The following is a 17,106-nucleotide window of genomic DNA, read 5'->3' on the forward strand; positions in this document are numbered from 1 at the left end:
AAGTGATGACATGATGACTGCACATGTAGAATTTTCTGAAGTTGAAGTACCTACCTTTCTAACATTTTTTTCTTTGCTTTTTTTTTCTTTTATAGATCACTCCGAAAAACGGACGCTATCAAATTGACTCCGATGTGCTTTTGTTTCCATGGAAGCTGACTTACAGGAATATTGGCTCTGATTTTATTCCTCGTGGAGCTTTTGGGAAAGTTTACTTGGCACAAGACAGAGAGACGAAAAAGCGAATGGCATGCAAGCTGGTATGTTAGTATGGTGCTTTTCTCCCCAAGTAAATATCATGCAGTGTGATATATTTAACACATTAAAAGAGGATATTTCTGCATTTAATTTCAGTGCCAGTTGGGGTATCGCTGTTGGTTTTATTGGATTAGATGGTGCGGGGGGAGGGGGGAAGAAATGTTCTACAATTAATATTTGCACTAATAAAAAAATTTTTCAAGAGTGCTTAGTGTTTGAATTACTGAGCATGGCTTTTTTCCTGCGGTACTGTCAGCAAAAAGTTGAAATCTTGCATTCTGCATTTTTTAAGAGCGCATTTCTTTAGAGGAAAACCCTCATTTTGGGATGTAAGAGGTGTAACAGCTTCAGCATTCTGAAAACATACAATGATTTGTGTAACTACAATGCTGTGCAGACCTGTTGCCTAACTAGTATTCTTGAAGTCTTTACATTAAATCTTACAGCCATCAGTATGGCACAACATTGGAGATGAAAACCTAGTCCCATTGAATTCAATGGCAAAATTCTCATTGGCTGACTCAGATGGAGCCAGGATTTCATCCTGACTCTCTTTTGAATGGGAAAGGCTTGCATTAGGGTCCCAATTCAGCAGCACACTTACATGCTGTTGATTTCACTGGGACTTAAGCTCATGTATAAATGCTTTCCTATATCAGCTTAAGTGAGACTAAATATGTGCTATTTCCATATTTGCTTTGAGTATATTGTAAGGATAAGTAGAAAAAAAATCAGTGATTTTCCACAGCCTAGGGTTTTGTGTCAGGCCCATCTCTTGTATGAAAACAACTCTGCATTTATCTTCAAAGTACTACATTGTCTTTAGTAATAAACCCGTCAGGCCAAACTAAGGCTCAGGTGGAGCCATGCTCCATGTCTTCCCATGCCCCCTTATGGGCCATGTAGCAGTGCCAAGAGTGGGTGCCCTCCTTGCCTTTGCTCAGGGAACGTGGACCTGGCTTTCCCCTGTGCAGAAGACCTGGAAGGAGGGGCTCACATGCACTTTCCCGCCCCATACACCCAAACCAGAGCTCCTTTAATTTGGCACTTGTTTGTTTAGCTGCAAGTGTAAGTAGGGGCAGACACACCTGTTCAGACAGATGTTAGCAGCAGCAGGTGATTCTCAGCATATAGATGAGACTTCAGATGGCTAATGGGAAAATGAAGCTTTTTTTTCCTCCTAAGCCAGGAAGTCTGGTCATAATTTTGCCTACTCCTTTTAGGTTTTGATGGGAATGGATGTTGCTAAATCACTTTTGTCTAGGACATTACAATCCCTTTGGACATAAGTCCAAAAGCTGTGTCTGTTTTACACAGGATGTGTCTGAAACAGAAAGGAGAAACAATTCAAGAGCAAAAATAAGCCTATTTTAATGATTAAATAGTTGAATTTGCCTTTGTTTTTAGTTAACATATAAAAAACCTAGCCGTAGAACAGCTAACTTCAGAATAAGTTTTGTTCAAGCTGCTCTGTCTTCATTTTGTCTCAATTTGATAGGTCCCAGTGGAACAGTTCAAACCATCAGATGTTGAAATCCAGGTCCGCTTCCGCCATGAGAACATTGCAGAGTTATATGGTGCTATTCTGTGGGATGAGACTATCCATCTCTTTATGGAAGCAGGAGAGGGAGGATCTGTCATGGAAAAGTTGGAGAGCTGTGGGCCTATGAGAGAATTCGAGATCATTTGGGTGACAAAGCATATCCTCAAAGGACTTGATTTCCTTCACTCAAAAGGAGTCATCCATCATGATATAAAACGTATGTATCTTTCATTCTTTAAAAGGCTATTTCTTTTCCTTTTACACATGGAATACTTACACTTTTTTTTTTTTAATGCTTCTGCTTTAGAGGACAGTTTTGAGGTGCTGAGGACCATCAAATCCTATTGGCCTTAGAGGGGAATTGGCTGACTGACACTCAGTATCTCACAATATCAGGCCCTCGGAATAGAAGCTATTTAAACTGATCTTTTTACTGCTTTTCTTTAATGATTCTGGTGCACTGAAACATCGCTGTTTGTTCCAGGGGGAACCATTAGAGCCCCTTAAGTAATCCAACACAAAATGAAAAAAAGAACCTGAAGAGTTCAAACAAACACTCTGACTGGGCCAAAACTTTGCCTCTCTCTGTCTGTTTTGTCCCAGGATAAACAGTTTGCCCTTCTATTTTACTTTTACATTGTTGGTGTTTGTGTTGTGGCTTTGCATTGCTGTTTCTGAGACTTTGTTCCCACTCTGTAATTGAGCTAGACACATCATTAAATTTTTATTGGGGATTATAGTTTACCTTCTATCAAGGCACCTGTAAATGCTAGAGCCCATAAATATTACTTCTGCCTAGCAACACCACAGAGGTCAAATCCTACTTTCTCAGGGAAGCATGGGTCTTAATTAATATTTGGCCTCTAATATTTATTTTGCTGCTGATTCTTGCTAAACGTGGGGGTTTAAAAGTAGGACTTGAAACATTTGAACTTACTGTTCGAGTAACAATACACAAAATGGTGGCCCCAGTAGTTTAAGAGCTGCTTAATCTGTGCATATGATTTTTTTTTTTAATCTTACAAGTAAACTTTGAAACAGTGGCAACTATTAAGTTAAATCATTTTTTTCCTAGTTGCATTTTGTGTCTTTTTCTAGTAAATATCTTCCGGAGCTGTTCAGTCATTGACCGTAACAATGGAATTAATTAAAAGCCTTTCTAAACACCACATATGAGTGATACATATTTGACGTTTGAAAGAGTTTAAACTCTTTTTTTTTTTTTTTTTTTTTTCCCCCCCCCAATTTTCCAACAACTTTTCACTTCCCTGTTTGTGCTGGGTTAGAAGCATTGGTTAGGTAGATCAAAAGATGGGCTTGAGAGCACCAGTTTTGATTGGTGTCCCCACAGGCCTGGATGCTGTGTGGTGGTGATGCATCGCATCATCTTGTGGTGATGAGATGCATCATTGGCAAGAGAATGGGGATAAGAGGAGAATTCTGTCTAAAAGGAGCCAAGCAGCCTGTAGCTAGCCAGACAAAAGCACGTGTGTGTGCAGTGTACTGAGTGGGGCAGAGGGATGTCAGTGGTGGTCCCCTCCTCCTGTTTCTGTCTGAATGAAGAGCTTGATCATGGTGGAGAATCTGTATTGGTGCAAAACCAACTGAAAATGGAGGGGGAGTAGGAGACTGTCTCTGCTTCCTGGAGCTTTTAGATATTTCATCCATTCTACAAGTTGAAGTTTCAGAAGTGAATTTATGTAAAATCTCTGGAGCTGGCAATGGAGTCTCCTGTCTCCTTTTGGAGGAGGAGCAGGTTGCAGTGGGTGTCTTCCTCTTGCCTTCCAGGTAGAAGAGAGGGGGCATTGGTGGAAGGGATGAATCTCTCTTTAAGGGAGTAGAGGTCAAAAAGGACTCCCCTCCAGATTCTGTTGGTGGGGAAAGCTCAAACTCCAGGATCTGCTTCAGATTCCCCTACCAGCAAATCCTGCCTTCGCCATCCCCCAGTGGAAGAGAAATTCAGGGAAGCAGAGCTCCACTAGGCAAGGGTCAGGAGGAGAAACTCCCCCTTGGCTTTCAGCTGCACCTCTCTGAGCTCCTTATTTTTAACCCCTGGCTAAGATGCTATGATATCAAGAAACTCTGCTCTTTTGAGGCCCAATCCAAAGCCCATGGAAGTCAATAGGTGTCCTTCCGTTCACTTGAGTGAGCTCAGGATCAGGCCCTTGGTATTTGCAGCCCTTCCAAAATGAGGAGTTACTGGAAGTCTTGTGCTAGAGCTTACCCAGATAAGATTTCAAGCACGTATCTCAAACTTTGTAATCTACTCTAGGGAACAATAAGTGTCGGTTCAGGCACCTATCTCAGTTACTACTTATGTTTCTAGCAGGGTCACTCTCTTTTTCACTTTCGTACTATATTAATCTGTGTCTTCACAACTGTGCTAACAGATGTTAATAAATCTGTGAAAGTAGAGAGCAGACACATAACCAGAAAAACAGCTAAAAGCTCACTTGAAGAACCAGTAAGGTGCAAAATGACGAGTCTGCTTCATTTTTCAACTTGCACGAGGGCAGATTCTCAGGGACCACAAGGTTGGATGCGGTTTTGGTTTTTGAGTTTTGGGCAAGCAGAAAATCCCCTTTTTAAAATACAAATATCTTCCACTACTCATTTGAAAAGAAGAATGGCTGAAAGGATTTAGCTCAGACTTTCCACACACAAACAACCAACCTCAACCCATAGGTTTATTTTAAACATGGGAAGTTTCATCCCCCAAAGAGTTGGGTGTTTTTATGTTTTTGTTTTTATTTTATTTTATTTCATTTTATTTTATTTTATTTTGAGTTTGAGCAATTGGAAACCACACTAATGATTTTTCTTGCAACTTAAACTATGGTGTTCACTACCCTGAAAAATACAACTACATAATAAATATATGATTCTGCAGATTACTTGGTACTTGCATTCAAGTTCCAGGATAACTACTGTAACATGTAACCTGCACTCTGATTTAAAAGACAATTCTGCATGGGTGTAGGAAATCATGAAAGAGACTCAGAGCAGGCCTGTGGCCAGGGGCATAGCCATTTCGTCCATGCTCTGTTCCCAATAATTTTTACAGTAACTCCTCATTTAAAGTCATTCCAGTTAACGTTGTTTCATTATGTTGCTGATCAACTAGGGAACATGCTCGTTTAAAGTTGTGCAGTGCTCCCTTATAATGTCATTTGGCAGCCGCCTCCTTTGTCCACTGCTTGCAGAAAGAGCAGCCCATTGGAGTTAGCTGGTGGGGACTTGGAACCAGGGTGGACCAGCAGCCCCCCTATGAGCTCCCTCTATCAGCTCCCTGCTCCCCTATGTTCCCTGTGTGGCAGCCGCCCAGCAGGTTATCAGTTGCTGGCAGTTCAGCTGTCCCTCCTGCCACTGCCATGTGCTGCTCCTGCCCTCTGCCTTAGAGCTGCTCCCCGGATCCCCCTGCTTGCTGTGCAGGAGGGGGGAGAGAGGGGGGCTAATGTCAGGGTGGCCCCCTCCTCCTTGCTCCTGCACCCTGCTTACCCTATCTTCCATAGAGCAGGGGACACACACAACAGGGTTCAGGACAGATGGAGCTTCCTGGCAGGAGCTGCAGTCTCAGCTTGCTGATCTACTTAAAAAGGCAATGTACTTAGAGTGGGGTCAGCGTACTTAATGGAGTAATGCACATCTCTCTCTCTCTCTCTCTCACACATGGTGTGTGTCTGTCATGCTGTCTTCCCTCTCTCCATTTGTGCTGCCTTGTAGAGTGTAAGGCTACATTAACAACAATGAGTTAACCCTTGAGGGCTCAGCCAATTGCTAGTTCATCATTTAGCAGTAAGGCATTCCCTGGGAAATATCCCTCCCTCTGAGTTCACCACCACAACCCAGCTTCACAATCATCATCGCTGTGTACCAATATTAAATTGTTTGTTTAACTCTGTGTATAGTGTGTGTTTATAATATATATCTCTTGTCTGGTGAAAAAAATTTCCCTTGAACCTCCTCCCCGCCCGTTGATATTAATTCTTATGGGAAATTGGATTTGCTTAACATCGTTTTGCTTAGTCGCATTTTTCAGGAACGTAACTACAACGTTAAGCTTGGAGTTACTGTACTAGGAAAATCATCAGGAAGTTATTGGTCTGAACAGTATTCAGTTCAATTCTGCACTGAGATGTACGGGAGAGGCAGTGAGGCACAGGGGTGGTGAGGGAATCCAGTAGCATTGTGCCAGCTGAATTGTGACAGCTGCCAATGAGGCTGAGAGCTCAGAGCGCTGCAGAGAGAAAAATCCTATTTGTGAAATCCCTCTCTGCTTTGAATTTTAGGACCCCTAAGGATTTGGCAGCTCTGCCATTTACCTGCTCCATGAAGCCCAAACACCTCGAGGTGACCTTTGTAGAATTGTCAGCGCCATCCCTATGGCTTTCGCTGTTGGAAAATTGTCTGACTTATAAGATCCATGTAATACTTAGAGCTAAATAACTTACTGCTGGTGATGGTATTGATCTGTGAAGTGACATATAGGCTGAATACACGCCTACAGCTTGGACTGTCTTCCCTTTTCCCATTCTAGTTCTGCACAAGACATTTATGTTGCACAATAAATGGCACCAGCTTGATAGACCCTAAACCCTTGTCTTTTTTGTTTGTTTGTCTTCAGCCAGCAACATTGTTTTCATGTCAACTAAGGCCGTTTTGGTGGATTTTGGTCTAAGCGTTCAAATGACAGACGACACCTACTACCCCAAAGACCTCCGAGGAACAGAGGTAAGAATGTGTGCACAAGGAAAGCCCTGTGATTGCGTTGTTGCGTTGTAACGATTCTCAGACTTTCCAGAAGACTTGAGTGAAATTAATGTCTTATTTTTTAAAAATCATTTTTGTCTCGCACTTAATTGGTTTTGTGACATAGTCGTAATTACAATTGACTTTTTAGATTAGTGACTGGGAAAGTGTAACTGTTCTATCTTGTAAATTTTATTTATTATCTATCCTCAAACTAGTCAATTTATTAACTATGGTTAAATCCAGATCCAAGGGTGAAATTCTGGCCCCACTAAAACCAATGGTAAAACTCCCATTGACCTCAGTAGGGCTCAGGTTTCACTCCAAGGGATAGCTCCACAAATCCAAAATTTGGATACCAACTCCCCTGCTCAGCTGCAGCCAATCCTGTAGATGTCTAAATTCCTAGGTGTCTATGTTTCTGCTGGTGAGCACACGCAAATCCACCTCCATCCTGACACCTGGTGCCTAGCTCTTGCTTAAGCCCCAGCAGGATCCTCAAACCTGGCATTCTCCCATACAAGTGTCTAAAATATATGTTAGGCCCCAATTACGCACAGCTGTAAGCTCTTGGATAAGCCAATGGGGCTCCTCACAGGTTTAAGTCTTTCCAGAATTGGGGTCTTGCTTAGCAAACGAGAAGTGGCAGTTGGCTTGGATGGACGAAAAAAGCATGGCCAAAGAGGCTGTGCTACAGGAAATGTTTTCACTGGAATGCTGACTCTCTTGTCATTTTGATAGCCTTTCCGAGCAGAGAATAAGTATGTGTTTAAAGGAGACGTTTACGTAACCCTCTCCAGAGAATGACGTGTTACTTGCAAGGGCAGCACACACTAGTACATTTCAAAGACGCAATTGATGTTTCAGGGAACATTTTGTTTCAGGAGGATGCTGGAACGTTTTTTCTGGCTTTCCAGTCAGAAGAGTTCAGAACTGAGATACTTTTACCTTACTAAAAATAACTAGCTCCTTGCCATTAAGCTGACAAAATGCCTTTTCATTCTGTTATGACAGTGTTGGATATGGAGCTGTGTGGTGGGAAAGAAGGGAAATCCTGAGGTAGACTTTCCAAGGGGGGGGAGAAGATGTTTGTAAATAGGGAATATTTAGGTTTGTGGCATGGAAAGGTGGAGTTAGACTTGCTTGGAATTAGACCAAGAGTACATGAGCCAAGTTCTGCTTAGTGAGGAAAAGCACACTTGCTTATTTATGTAGGATTGATTAAACGACTCTGTAGTGTGAAGCCAGTTAAGTGCTCACAGTCCTGTATCTTCACAAATTCATCTAGTCCCTTAGTGCATAGACACATCTTCCACCTCCTCGGGGCGGGGGGGGAGAAAGACACTCAGGGGGCAGTGGTCCTCGGTGGTTTCTGTGCTGTTGGTTCATGGCAGCCCCATAAGAGACATAGGTGAGATTGTGGTGAGATTGTGGAGAATGGGGGTGGGGAGACTCAAACTTTAGGTAAAGCTTTGTGGCAATACACACAGGCTACCCATGAATTTTAGAGCCTAGAAGGAAAGACTCATGCTGTGCTTCCTGCTGGCCTTCATCTCCTTCCAACCCCACCCTCAGCAGTGCCTGCTTGTCTTGCAAGGTTGCTGTGCCATCAGTGGATGGCCTAGCTGCCAGTGACCCACCTGTGTCACCTCTGAAAGCTCTAGAGGGATGGTTACTGCTAGTCTCTGTCTAGGCAGGTATTTATACTGCAATCGCAGCTCTGTTATTTGAGTGGTAGTGCTCTGTGTGACTTGCCACATAAAGCATTCCAAGGTCAAGTTCTTGTTGCAGAGTGATTTCGGATAATACCAATTGTTTTACCAGTTGTTCAGAGAGCATTGGATGAGGGGATAATGTAAACTAAAGCAAATATACTGGCCTGCAAACCTAATGGGTGGACAATGCAATGGCCTGTTGAAATTTAGCTCCCCAGGCCCATGAGCTCTGGGAGTGCTGTGCAGGCAGCATCCTCATCCCCTAGCAAGAAGGAGTGCCTCCGGCAGCCGGGCCAAATGATTACTGAATGAAGCTGATGGCTCCAAGTGAAGTTCTCTCCAGGCTGAACTGGAAAGTGTGATGGCTGCGCATTGAGGACATGCAGGGTGTACAGTTGAACAAATGACGAGGGAGCATGTCACTGTCCAATTGCAGTGCCTAACCTAGGGGGAAGGCAAAAGCAGAGGCTCACCTTCCTTTCAATGCCCTTCCCAGATTTACATGAGCCCCGAAGTGATACTCTGCAGAGGCCACACAACGAAAGCGGACATCTACAGCATGGGGGCTACCATCATTCACATGCAGACTGGCAGCCCACCGTGGGTGAATCGATACCCTCGCACCTCATATCCATCATACCTCTATATAGTAAGTATCCATAGAACAGCTTAGGTCAGCCAGCCAAAGAGAGAGAGACCCCGCTGGGTTCTTGCTGGTAAATTCCCAACCTTCCAAGGGAGTCTGAAAGTATTTGCTGCCAGAGAAATGATACCATTAGCCCAGCTCTGAAAGAAATATTATAAAGCAGAAAAGCAGGTTGTGATAATTTAGGAGACTGAGAAAGAGCCAATATTAAGATTAAATGGCTACAGTTCTGCGGCACTTGGATGTTCTGTGAGGATGACCTTAGAGTTATGCAAAACTCAGTCATTTCAAGTGCACGTGGGTTCACATTTATTGCCATTATGGGGTTTGAACAAACCTAAAAATCCCAGAGCGAAATTAACTAAAAACCTGTCAATTTCACCCAGTTTTGCACTGAAGCCTGGTGAATTTCTCATGCACAATGCTTAAATGGGTTCCAGTTTGCTTAAAAGGTTTACAGGCCTTTGGTTGAACCAGTCTGAATCTTCGGTTTACATTTAAACCTGAAAGCAGGTTAGGTTTGCAGGATTACCTGTTCCATTGTGACTGTTCAGAACAGTGCCAGAGTGGCAAGTTTTTATAACTTGTGAGTTATGAGAGGGGAATTCCCAATTGTCGAAACCCTCAATGGCAATGAGGAAGTTATCATCTTAATGCTGAGAAATCTTTCTTTCTTGTTTGCTAGATACACAAGCAAGCGCCCCCGTTAGAGGACATTGCAGAGGATTGCAGCACCAGCATGAGAGAGCTGCTGGAAGCCGCTCTGGAAAGGAACCCTTATCACAGACTCTCTGCTGCAGACTTACTAAAACATGAGGCCTTGCATCCTCCACCAGAGGACCAGCCACGATGCCAAAGTCTGGACTCAGCCCTATTTGAAAGGAAAAGGCTACTGACAAGAAAGGAGCTGGAGTTGCCAGAAAACATTGCAGGTACAACAGTGAGCATCCCGCTCTTGTGCTTTTATACTCTATTCCCCATCTACATTGTATTCTCTGAAACAGATAAAGCTAAAGGAATCCAGGGCCTCTTGACAAGAGAGCTCAGTAAAAATCTTGACAAGATGAGGTCAAATGCAGGTCTCAATAAAATATGTGGCAATATTCCCATTGACTTCAGTAGGACCAGAATTTGGCCTAAATTCTGTAATTCCAGAAGAATCAGCTTGCCAGAAAACCCTGGCAGTCCTCCAGGACAGTCTTCTAAAAGTACATATTACTTTACTGAATTGTTTGAACTCTCTCCAGTACTAAGGCCATTTTATTATTAGGTATTAGTTTGGGAGTTTTTTAATATGACTTTGTTTTATTTTAAAAACTCTTTATACCTTGACCTTGAAGTTGAGGAGTGTCAGCACTGACATGCAAGGCCTCTGAAAAGGACTGTTTAAAAACAAAATGCAAATGATTGCGCACATACCAAGCCACCATACTGTGTGTGATACATGCTTATGAAGGGTGAGGCATGAACCAGTTAAAATCTTACAGGGTTCAAGAATATAATATCTGGTCCAAAGGGAGATCTGACACCGGCAAGCTGCTAACAGCCTGTATTTCTCTTTTTTCCTTTCTTTTAAAATATTTGTAGTCTACAAATACTTGTAAAATTTGGTGGACGCATCCTGGCAGTAGGCACTTAGAAAAACAAAACACAACCGAACAAAAGCCCTAACCCTGATGAAATGCTTTCTGTTATTTACTTTATTTTTAAATTATTTAAATCACACCTATGCCCATGAGTAATCAGTAATACAGTACAACAAAGCCCCGACAGCATTAAAGTAAATAAAATTGTTTCTATAATGGCATGATCCTGCTGTTTGCTTTGTTAGGTGCACAGTCCGTTGGCCACTACAGCACTCCAGAGGTAGGGTTCTGTTGACAATCAAGGGGCATTTGGCCATTAATCTGGGACTCTGAGTTTGGTGTGTGAGTGCCCAGGACACTCATTATAAAAGTGCTCAAGGGAGTTCTGAGGTTGCAATAGCTTCTTCAGAACCATTGCAATTTGTGAAAACATGTGCTAAATAAAGCAGAGGCCCAGCCCTAGTTCTGCACTTTGCACTGCCTAAGTGGAGATGTAATCTGGCCAGTGAGGGTAGTCTTCAACTGGCATAATGCCAGCAGAACTCCCTCTATTACGCCAGCCTGTCCTTTGGAATCCTGGCTTAGGGGAATGTCAGGAGATGATGGAGCTCTGCTGCCTTCTGGCAATTCCCAGCTGGTGTATGGGCCTTTAGAGACTAGATACAATTTTCATTCTGCTCTATCCGGGCTCTGGGAACCTAGGAGTTGTAACCGGTTCCAGTCCACGCACCTCCACTGAATGAATCTGGCCCTTTTGGTCTGGAGATGCTGATGACTTGCAATATTTTGTTTAAAAATTTAAGCTTTTTTGAATAAGTCCAAAAAAAGTAAAAATAAAAACTAGGCCATTCAAAAATGTTGGCAGTGTTTTAAATGAGTTTTTATCTTAGATTCTAAGGTATTAACGCATTTCACCTCTTTCCTTTTCAGATTCATCTTCATGTACGGGGAGTTCGGAGGAATCGGAGCTGTTAAAAAGGCAAAGGTCGCTGTACATAGACCTTGGTGCTTTAGCTGGCTACTTTAACATTGTTAGGGGACCACCAACATTAGAATACGACTGACTCTAGTGATTTCTTGTGTCTGCTGGTCAGAGTTGGAAATCTGTCTCTTCAAGCTAATTTTGTCTATAAAATAGTGCCTTTTTGAGCTGTAAAATGTGAACTGCTTTTAACTGTACAGATGATTAAGCTAACCAATTTGTGGACTCTGGTAAATGTATCCCAAGCAAGCAATAACATGTTCCCTGACAGCAAACCAACAATACGAAGGAGAAAAGAACACCTTATTGGGAATATTGTTATCTGGAGACTTTCCCTGCACTGTGAGGTTTTTTTTGTATGTGCACTTTACATGCTGTGGGCTATTTACATTTTATATAAGTAGAAAAATCCTTTCATTTAAAAAAATTGAATATTTTGGGGCAGATCCTCCAGTGTGACTGAGCTGCACTCGCTGTAAGTCTGGCTGGGGAGACTTTGGGCCATCTTTGGCAATCCTATCCAATCTTCAGCTGGCTCAGCTTTCAGCCAGTCTCTCAGGGCAGACTAGGGCAGCCTTCAGATTGATGTGAACCATGCCAGCCACCAGTGGGCCTTGGAGCTATGCATCACTGGGGCACGGGGATGTACTGGTCACTCTGTGTTTGTCCTTACCACACCACAAAAAAGGTGGGGGGTATGTAGGAGTTTCTGAGGTGGTTCCACAGCACATGGAGGTTCTCTGAAAAGGGAGAATCCTCCACAGGCTTTAGGCCAGCTTTGTGCTATGAGAGCAATGCAACCTCCCCTCACAAGCCAAGCATCCTGGCCCTGAACCTGCATGTGATTCTGAACGTTCTGTACATTAGAGCCAATGCAAGTATATCTAGGGCAGTGATGAGTTTGCTGCCAGTAATGTTGAGAGAATTCCTGATTGTTGTATTAATCACTAATAAGCTGAACAGAATGTTTTAAATCTGTACATGTTGAACTGACTTAATAACTATGTATAGGAAAGCATGTCAATAGTGACAAGCTGTGTTTACGTTCCTATGGAAACAATTTATCTTGTTCTCGCTATGCCTAATGTATCTAAAACATGTTGTTTTGGATGATAGTAAAACTGTGTAAACTACATAGTTCTGTACATCCCATGGGATGAGAATGTAAACTTTTATAAAACTCTTCAATGCTTAGGATCATATCTCTGTTAAGCATTTGTTAAAGATGGCATACTATGTATGTTGTGTAGCAAATCCCTTATGAAGCAGGGCCTCATTTTTAGATGTAAATTATTTGATGGCGCCTATCCAAGAGATTATTTTCACTTTGATACCAGTATGACTGGATGAATAAATCCGATGTGTTAAGAAGTGTTCATTCTGTCAGTTCTTTCGGGATATTTAGTTCTAGCTGAATTGCAGAGCCAACTGGGAGAGCTTACAGTGGGCTTGTGGAACTCTGTTTACACTTTCCCCTGCCAATGTAAATTACTCTTGTCCAGTGACAACGTAAAGGTTTGGGGAAAGATCAGTGTGACAGTTGTATGGGTGCTCCCAAACCTCTGAACTACCAGGGAAAAAGGAGTGATCTTCATGCCATCTCCTGCCATCTGCTTATCAATAGTTGCCAACATTTAGAAAAGTTTCCAAGGTACCAACTTTCAAATAAACTTTGGTGAGGATGGGGATAGGGGAGGTCTTGGGGTGCTAAGCCTCTAATCAGTGGAGGGTTTTGTATGCACTCTGGTGAATGTTAGGCAGCTGTATAGATCATTTCACAAACATTAACTGCTTGTCACCCTGCTCCTCCAAGGGCTGGTATGTCAGGAATTGTGTTCTGGTTTCTCACATGGTACATTGGAGGCAGAGGCGTTAACTTAACTAAAGACACCAAGGGAGTTGATATTAGAGCTGGGACTGACCCAGGAGCCTGTGGCTCTCAATCCTGTGTTTAGCCTACTCTCATTGGGACGGTGACATTTTGGCTACTCAGCTTGGAAGCCAGCTCAGCTGCAGAGACAGCTTGCTGTCAGCTGGAAGGGAGTTAGAGCCATTAGTGGCAGTACTAGCAGAACTGCACCCTACAGCTGCGAATTGGTGTGGGATCCCCGCCCTCCCTTGTAAGAAGTAGCCCCAAAGGAAGAGTGACTCAGGTGTTTGAGACTGAAATGGACAGCTGCTTCATTAGTTAGGGTCTTTGGGCTGCAACCCATGGCAGAGGGAGACTATGACCTCCCCCAAATGTCTGCTGCACCTCCTGGAGTGGAGAGAGGATACTCCTGCCCCAGGAAGACAAGGATTGACTTGGGATAGTTGTGATTCATCATTTGGACTTTCGTTTGCCCCAGAAATGGAGGAATTCTGAACTGGTTGGAGGGTCAAATCTCCATACCAGCTCAGGGAAGATTTTGCCCAAGAATGAGGGGAAATGGGGGCACAGAGGCACTTGGATGTCATAGAAAAAAGCTGCCCTTTCACTATCCCAACAGACTGTCACTTTACAAAAGCGTATCTCTGTCTCTGCAGCTAATGGACACATTCATAATAACAAGTGTATTCAAGATCCCCCAACTCCTTATCTAAATTTTGTCACACTTCAATGTTAACAATACAAACGTCTGGCAAATTGATGATGGAACTTCCATAATGGAGAACACCACAAACTTGTATCTGGACAAAATCCAGTTTGTGCAGCACTAATGGGAGTAGAAAGTGGTAAAATCTTGGTGTTTTTTTGCAACTGAGTGGACTTGCACAAGATCTGCTAGGTAAGAAGGTGCCTGTTTTCACTTTCCAGAATAGTTAAAAAAAACTCCCACCCTTCTTTGCTTGGAGCTAGGATGAATGGAGTGGTAGCAGTGAGGGGGGGAAAGGCCGTGTAATGGGCTCAGCAATTCTCAACTCATAGCTTCTGATCTTTCATGAGGGGGGAAATAAAATCACATGATCATTCCCTTTTATTTTATCCAGCACAGGACTGGAAGGGACCTCCTGGGTCATCCAGGGCTACTGAGAGCAGGTTTGGGCCCTGGTGAAAATTTTTTTTCAGGCCCCACAGCAAGGGCAGACCAGCCAAACAGGGCCAAAGAAGCCAGGCCCCCTTCTGGACCGCCAGGCCCCAGTAACTTGTACCGGCTTTCCCCCCCCCCCTTCATCCTCCCCATCAGCCCTGGGGTCATCAAGTCCAGTCCCCTGCAGCAGGCAACCCTATCCTATAACCCTGTTCATAAATGTATCGAGTTTCATCTTAAAACTAGGTCTGTTGTTTGCTCCACAGCTCCTATTGGAAGGCTGTTCCAGAACCTAACATCACTGATGGTTAGAAATCTTTTTCTAATTTCCAGCCTCAGTTCGTCCATGGCCAGTTTTTATATCCATTTGGTTTTGTGCCAGCATTGTCTTTTGTCTAACTAGCTCCTCTCCCTTCCTGGTGTTTACCACCCTAATGAATTTATAGATAACAATCATATCCCCTCTCAGCGTTCATTTTGCTAACGTCTAAATGTTGGTGTGAGAATAAAACTGCAATATTAGACAGTTTGTGTGACATCACTAATAAACTCAATGGTAATTTGGGAATTCTCATTCATATTGGCTGTGGCTAACAAAATTAACAGGGATTAGGTTGTCGGTATAACTGACTCAGGGCTTGTCTGTGTGGTACAGCTATGTGCACTAGAGGGGCATGATTTCTAAAGCGCACCAATGTGCTGCCCACTAACTGGCCTATGTAGACGCTGCTGGTGTACGCAAAATTTCCCTACTCTGTGTCATGCTGCCTGGAGTGGTTCATGACCATCAGTGACAACCTATGGCATTTTGAGGTGCAATCCAGACTAGTGAGGGGCTGTGTCACCCTTGCCCTGTGAGCTTGGGTGCCTCACAATGCTTTGCTGTTGTAGCTCCCTCCCGAGTCACTCACAAACAGCCTGCCAGCATGCAGGTCACACCGTGCATGTAGGGCCACAGGTCTGGTTCAAGTATCAGAGGGGTAGCCATGTTAGTCTGGATCTGTAAAAGCAGCAAAGAATCCTGTGGCACCTTATAGACTAACAGACGTTTTGGAGCATGAGCTTTCGTGGGTGAATACCCACTTAGACATGCATCTGACGAAGTGGGTATTCATCCACAAAAGCTCATGCTCCAAAACGTCTGTTAGTCTATAAGATGCCACAGGATTCTTTGCTGCTTTTACAGATCTGGTTCAGCAACTCTCACTACAGATGCTTGTCAGCAAGACACCAACCAAACTCTGGCTCCCACCAGCCTCAGTTATTACTTGCAGGGTGACCCCAGCATACTCCCAGTCTCAAATTCTGCCCCCAGGAATGTGTATTCTGTAGGCACTGTCCAGCCCTCTCCTGGACTGTTCAGATAACAAAGATATGTTAACCCTGTAAGGAAACAATATACAATAATTTACCATCTTCACTGAAGTTACCCACAGAGTTCAGAATACCGGATTAATTTTGATAAAAGAACAAAAAGCCTATTATAAAACTAGGCAAATATCTAGATGAGTTGATGTGCCCCCTGGAAGACCTCTGAGTACACCTAGGGGTACATGTATCCCTGGCTGAGAACTACTGCATTAAAACACTGCTATTTCAAACACCTGTTTAGGCATCACTGCAATCCACAAAACTTCTGCTCAGCTGCCGTTCAACTTCGTAGCCACTCAAAATCCCTCAGAGCCCAAGTTTTTGCAGTAAAAGTTCCTTAATCATCTATGTTTCAGCCTCTGAGCATGCACACTGCAGCCTCCCCATAGGCATCCAGATGTCTGTCCCGCACCTAAGTCCTAGGGAAAGGCCCAGTATTGGTTTATTACTGAAGGCTGCAATGTCGTTGCCTTGGTAATGCTGTTCAGGCTGCTCAGTGGTTTTGTCCTAACACGATATAATGCAGCTTACTAATTCATCGGACCTCAATGTTACTCATAAAGACCACGGGCCCAGTTTGGTGACAAAGGCACTCGGCCAGATTTATTGCTCTCAAGGCACAGCCCTAGTGCCCTGGCTCCTTGGTTACAGGTACACTAACCCATGAGTGCCCAGTGGCAAGGAGTGGCTCAGTCAACAGCAGGAGTCTCTGTTGTCCCCCAGCCTAGGGGTTCCCAAACTGTGGTACACATACCTCTGGGATATGCAAGACAGCTTTGCGGGGGTATGCAGGAGAAATTGCGTAATGGTGGATTTTATTTATTGCATTTTCATAATAGGCTACTGAGACAAAGCTTTAAAACTCTGTGGGAATTTATTATATAAAATGGGGCAGTTAATTTACTTCAAGATGTACCAGCGAGAACACAGATACATAGAGTTGCTGATGTACAGCACCCTCACCTCCAATCAGCGTACAGCATGGGTTCAGTTGCCCAGGAACTGTCAAGTCTAACTGAATTTAGAACTTAGGGTTGTTTTTTCCCCAGTTGTACATGTCGCACTACAACTATATCAGTATGTAACTGTGAAATAGGGATAGATGGCTAAAGACAGGTAGCGTTAAGAAGAATGCACAAAGTATCAGTGATGAGAAGGGTATGAGCATGCAGGCAGCTAGTAGATCTGGAAGGTGGTATGCAATGAGAAAAGTTTGGGAAGTTCTGCCCTAGGCCACACAAAGGA

At 43.5% G+C, this 17,106-nt stretch overlaps 2 protein-coding genes across 4 annotated transcripts in view; both read left to right on the plus strand.

Annotated features, from left to right (window-relative positions):
* The window catches only part of MAP3K8 (mitogen-activated protein kinase kinase kinase 8), a 28,211-nt gene extending 15,361 nt beyond the window's left edge, over positions 1-12,850 (plus strand). For all 3 annotated transcript variants that reach the window (XM_050939127.1, XM_050939126.1, XM_050939125.1), the window contains exons 3-8: positions 96-260; positions 1,757-2,018; positions 6,426-6,532; positions 8,762-8,914; positions 9,597-9,843; positions 11,428-12,850. In XM_050939127.1, the coding sequence (XP_050795084.1) occupies positions 96-260; positions 1,757-2,018; positions 6,426-6,532; positions 8,762-8,914; positions 9,597-9,843; positions 11,428-11,561 (1,068 nt within the window). In that variant the 3' untranslated portion in view covers positions 11,562-12,850. The remainder of the gene's footprint in view (positions 1-95; positions 261-1,756; positions 2,019-6,425; positions 6,533-8,761; positions 8,915-9,596; positions 9,844-11,427) is intronic.
* The window catches only part of LOC127044377 (uncharacterized), a 564,702-nt gene that overhangs the window by 534,542 nt on the left and 13,054 nt on the right, over positions 1-17,106 (plus strand). The window lies entirely within an intron of this gene.

This window comes from Gopherus flavomarginatus, chromosome 2 (genome assembly GCF_025201925.1).
Source record: "Gopherus flavomarginatus isolate rGopFla2 chromosome 2, rGopFla2.mat.asm, whole genome shotgun sequence".
Lineage (NCBI taxonomy): Eukaryota > Metazoa > Chordata > Testudines > Testudinidae > Gopherus > Gopherus flavomarginatus.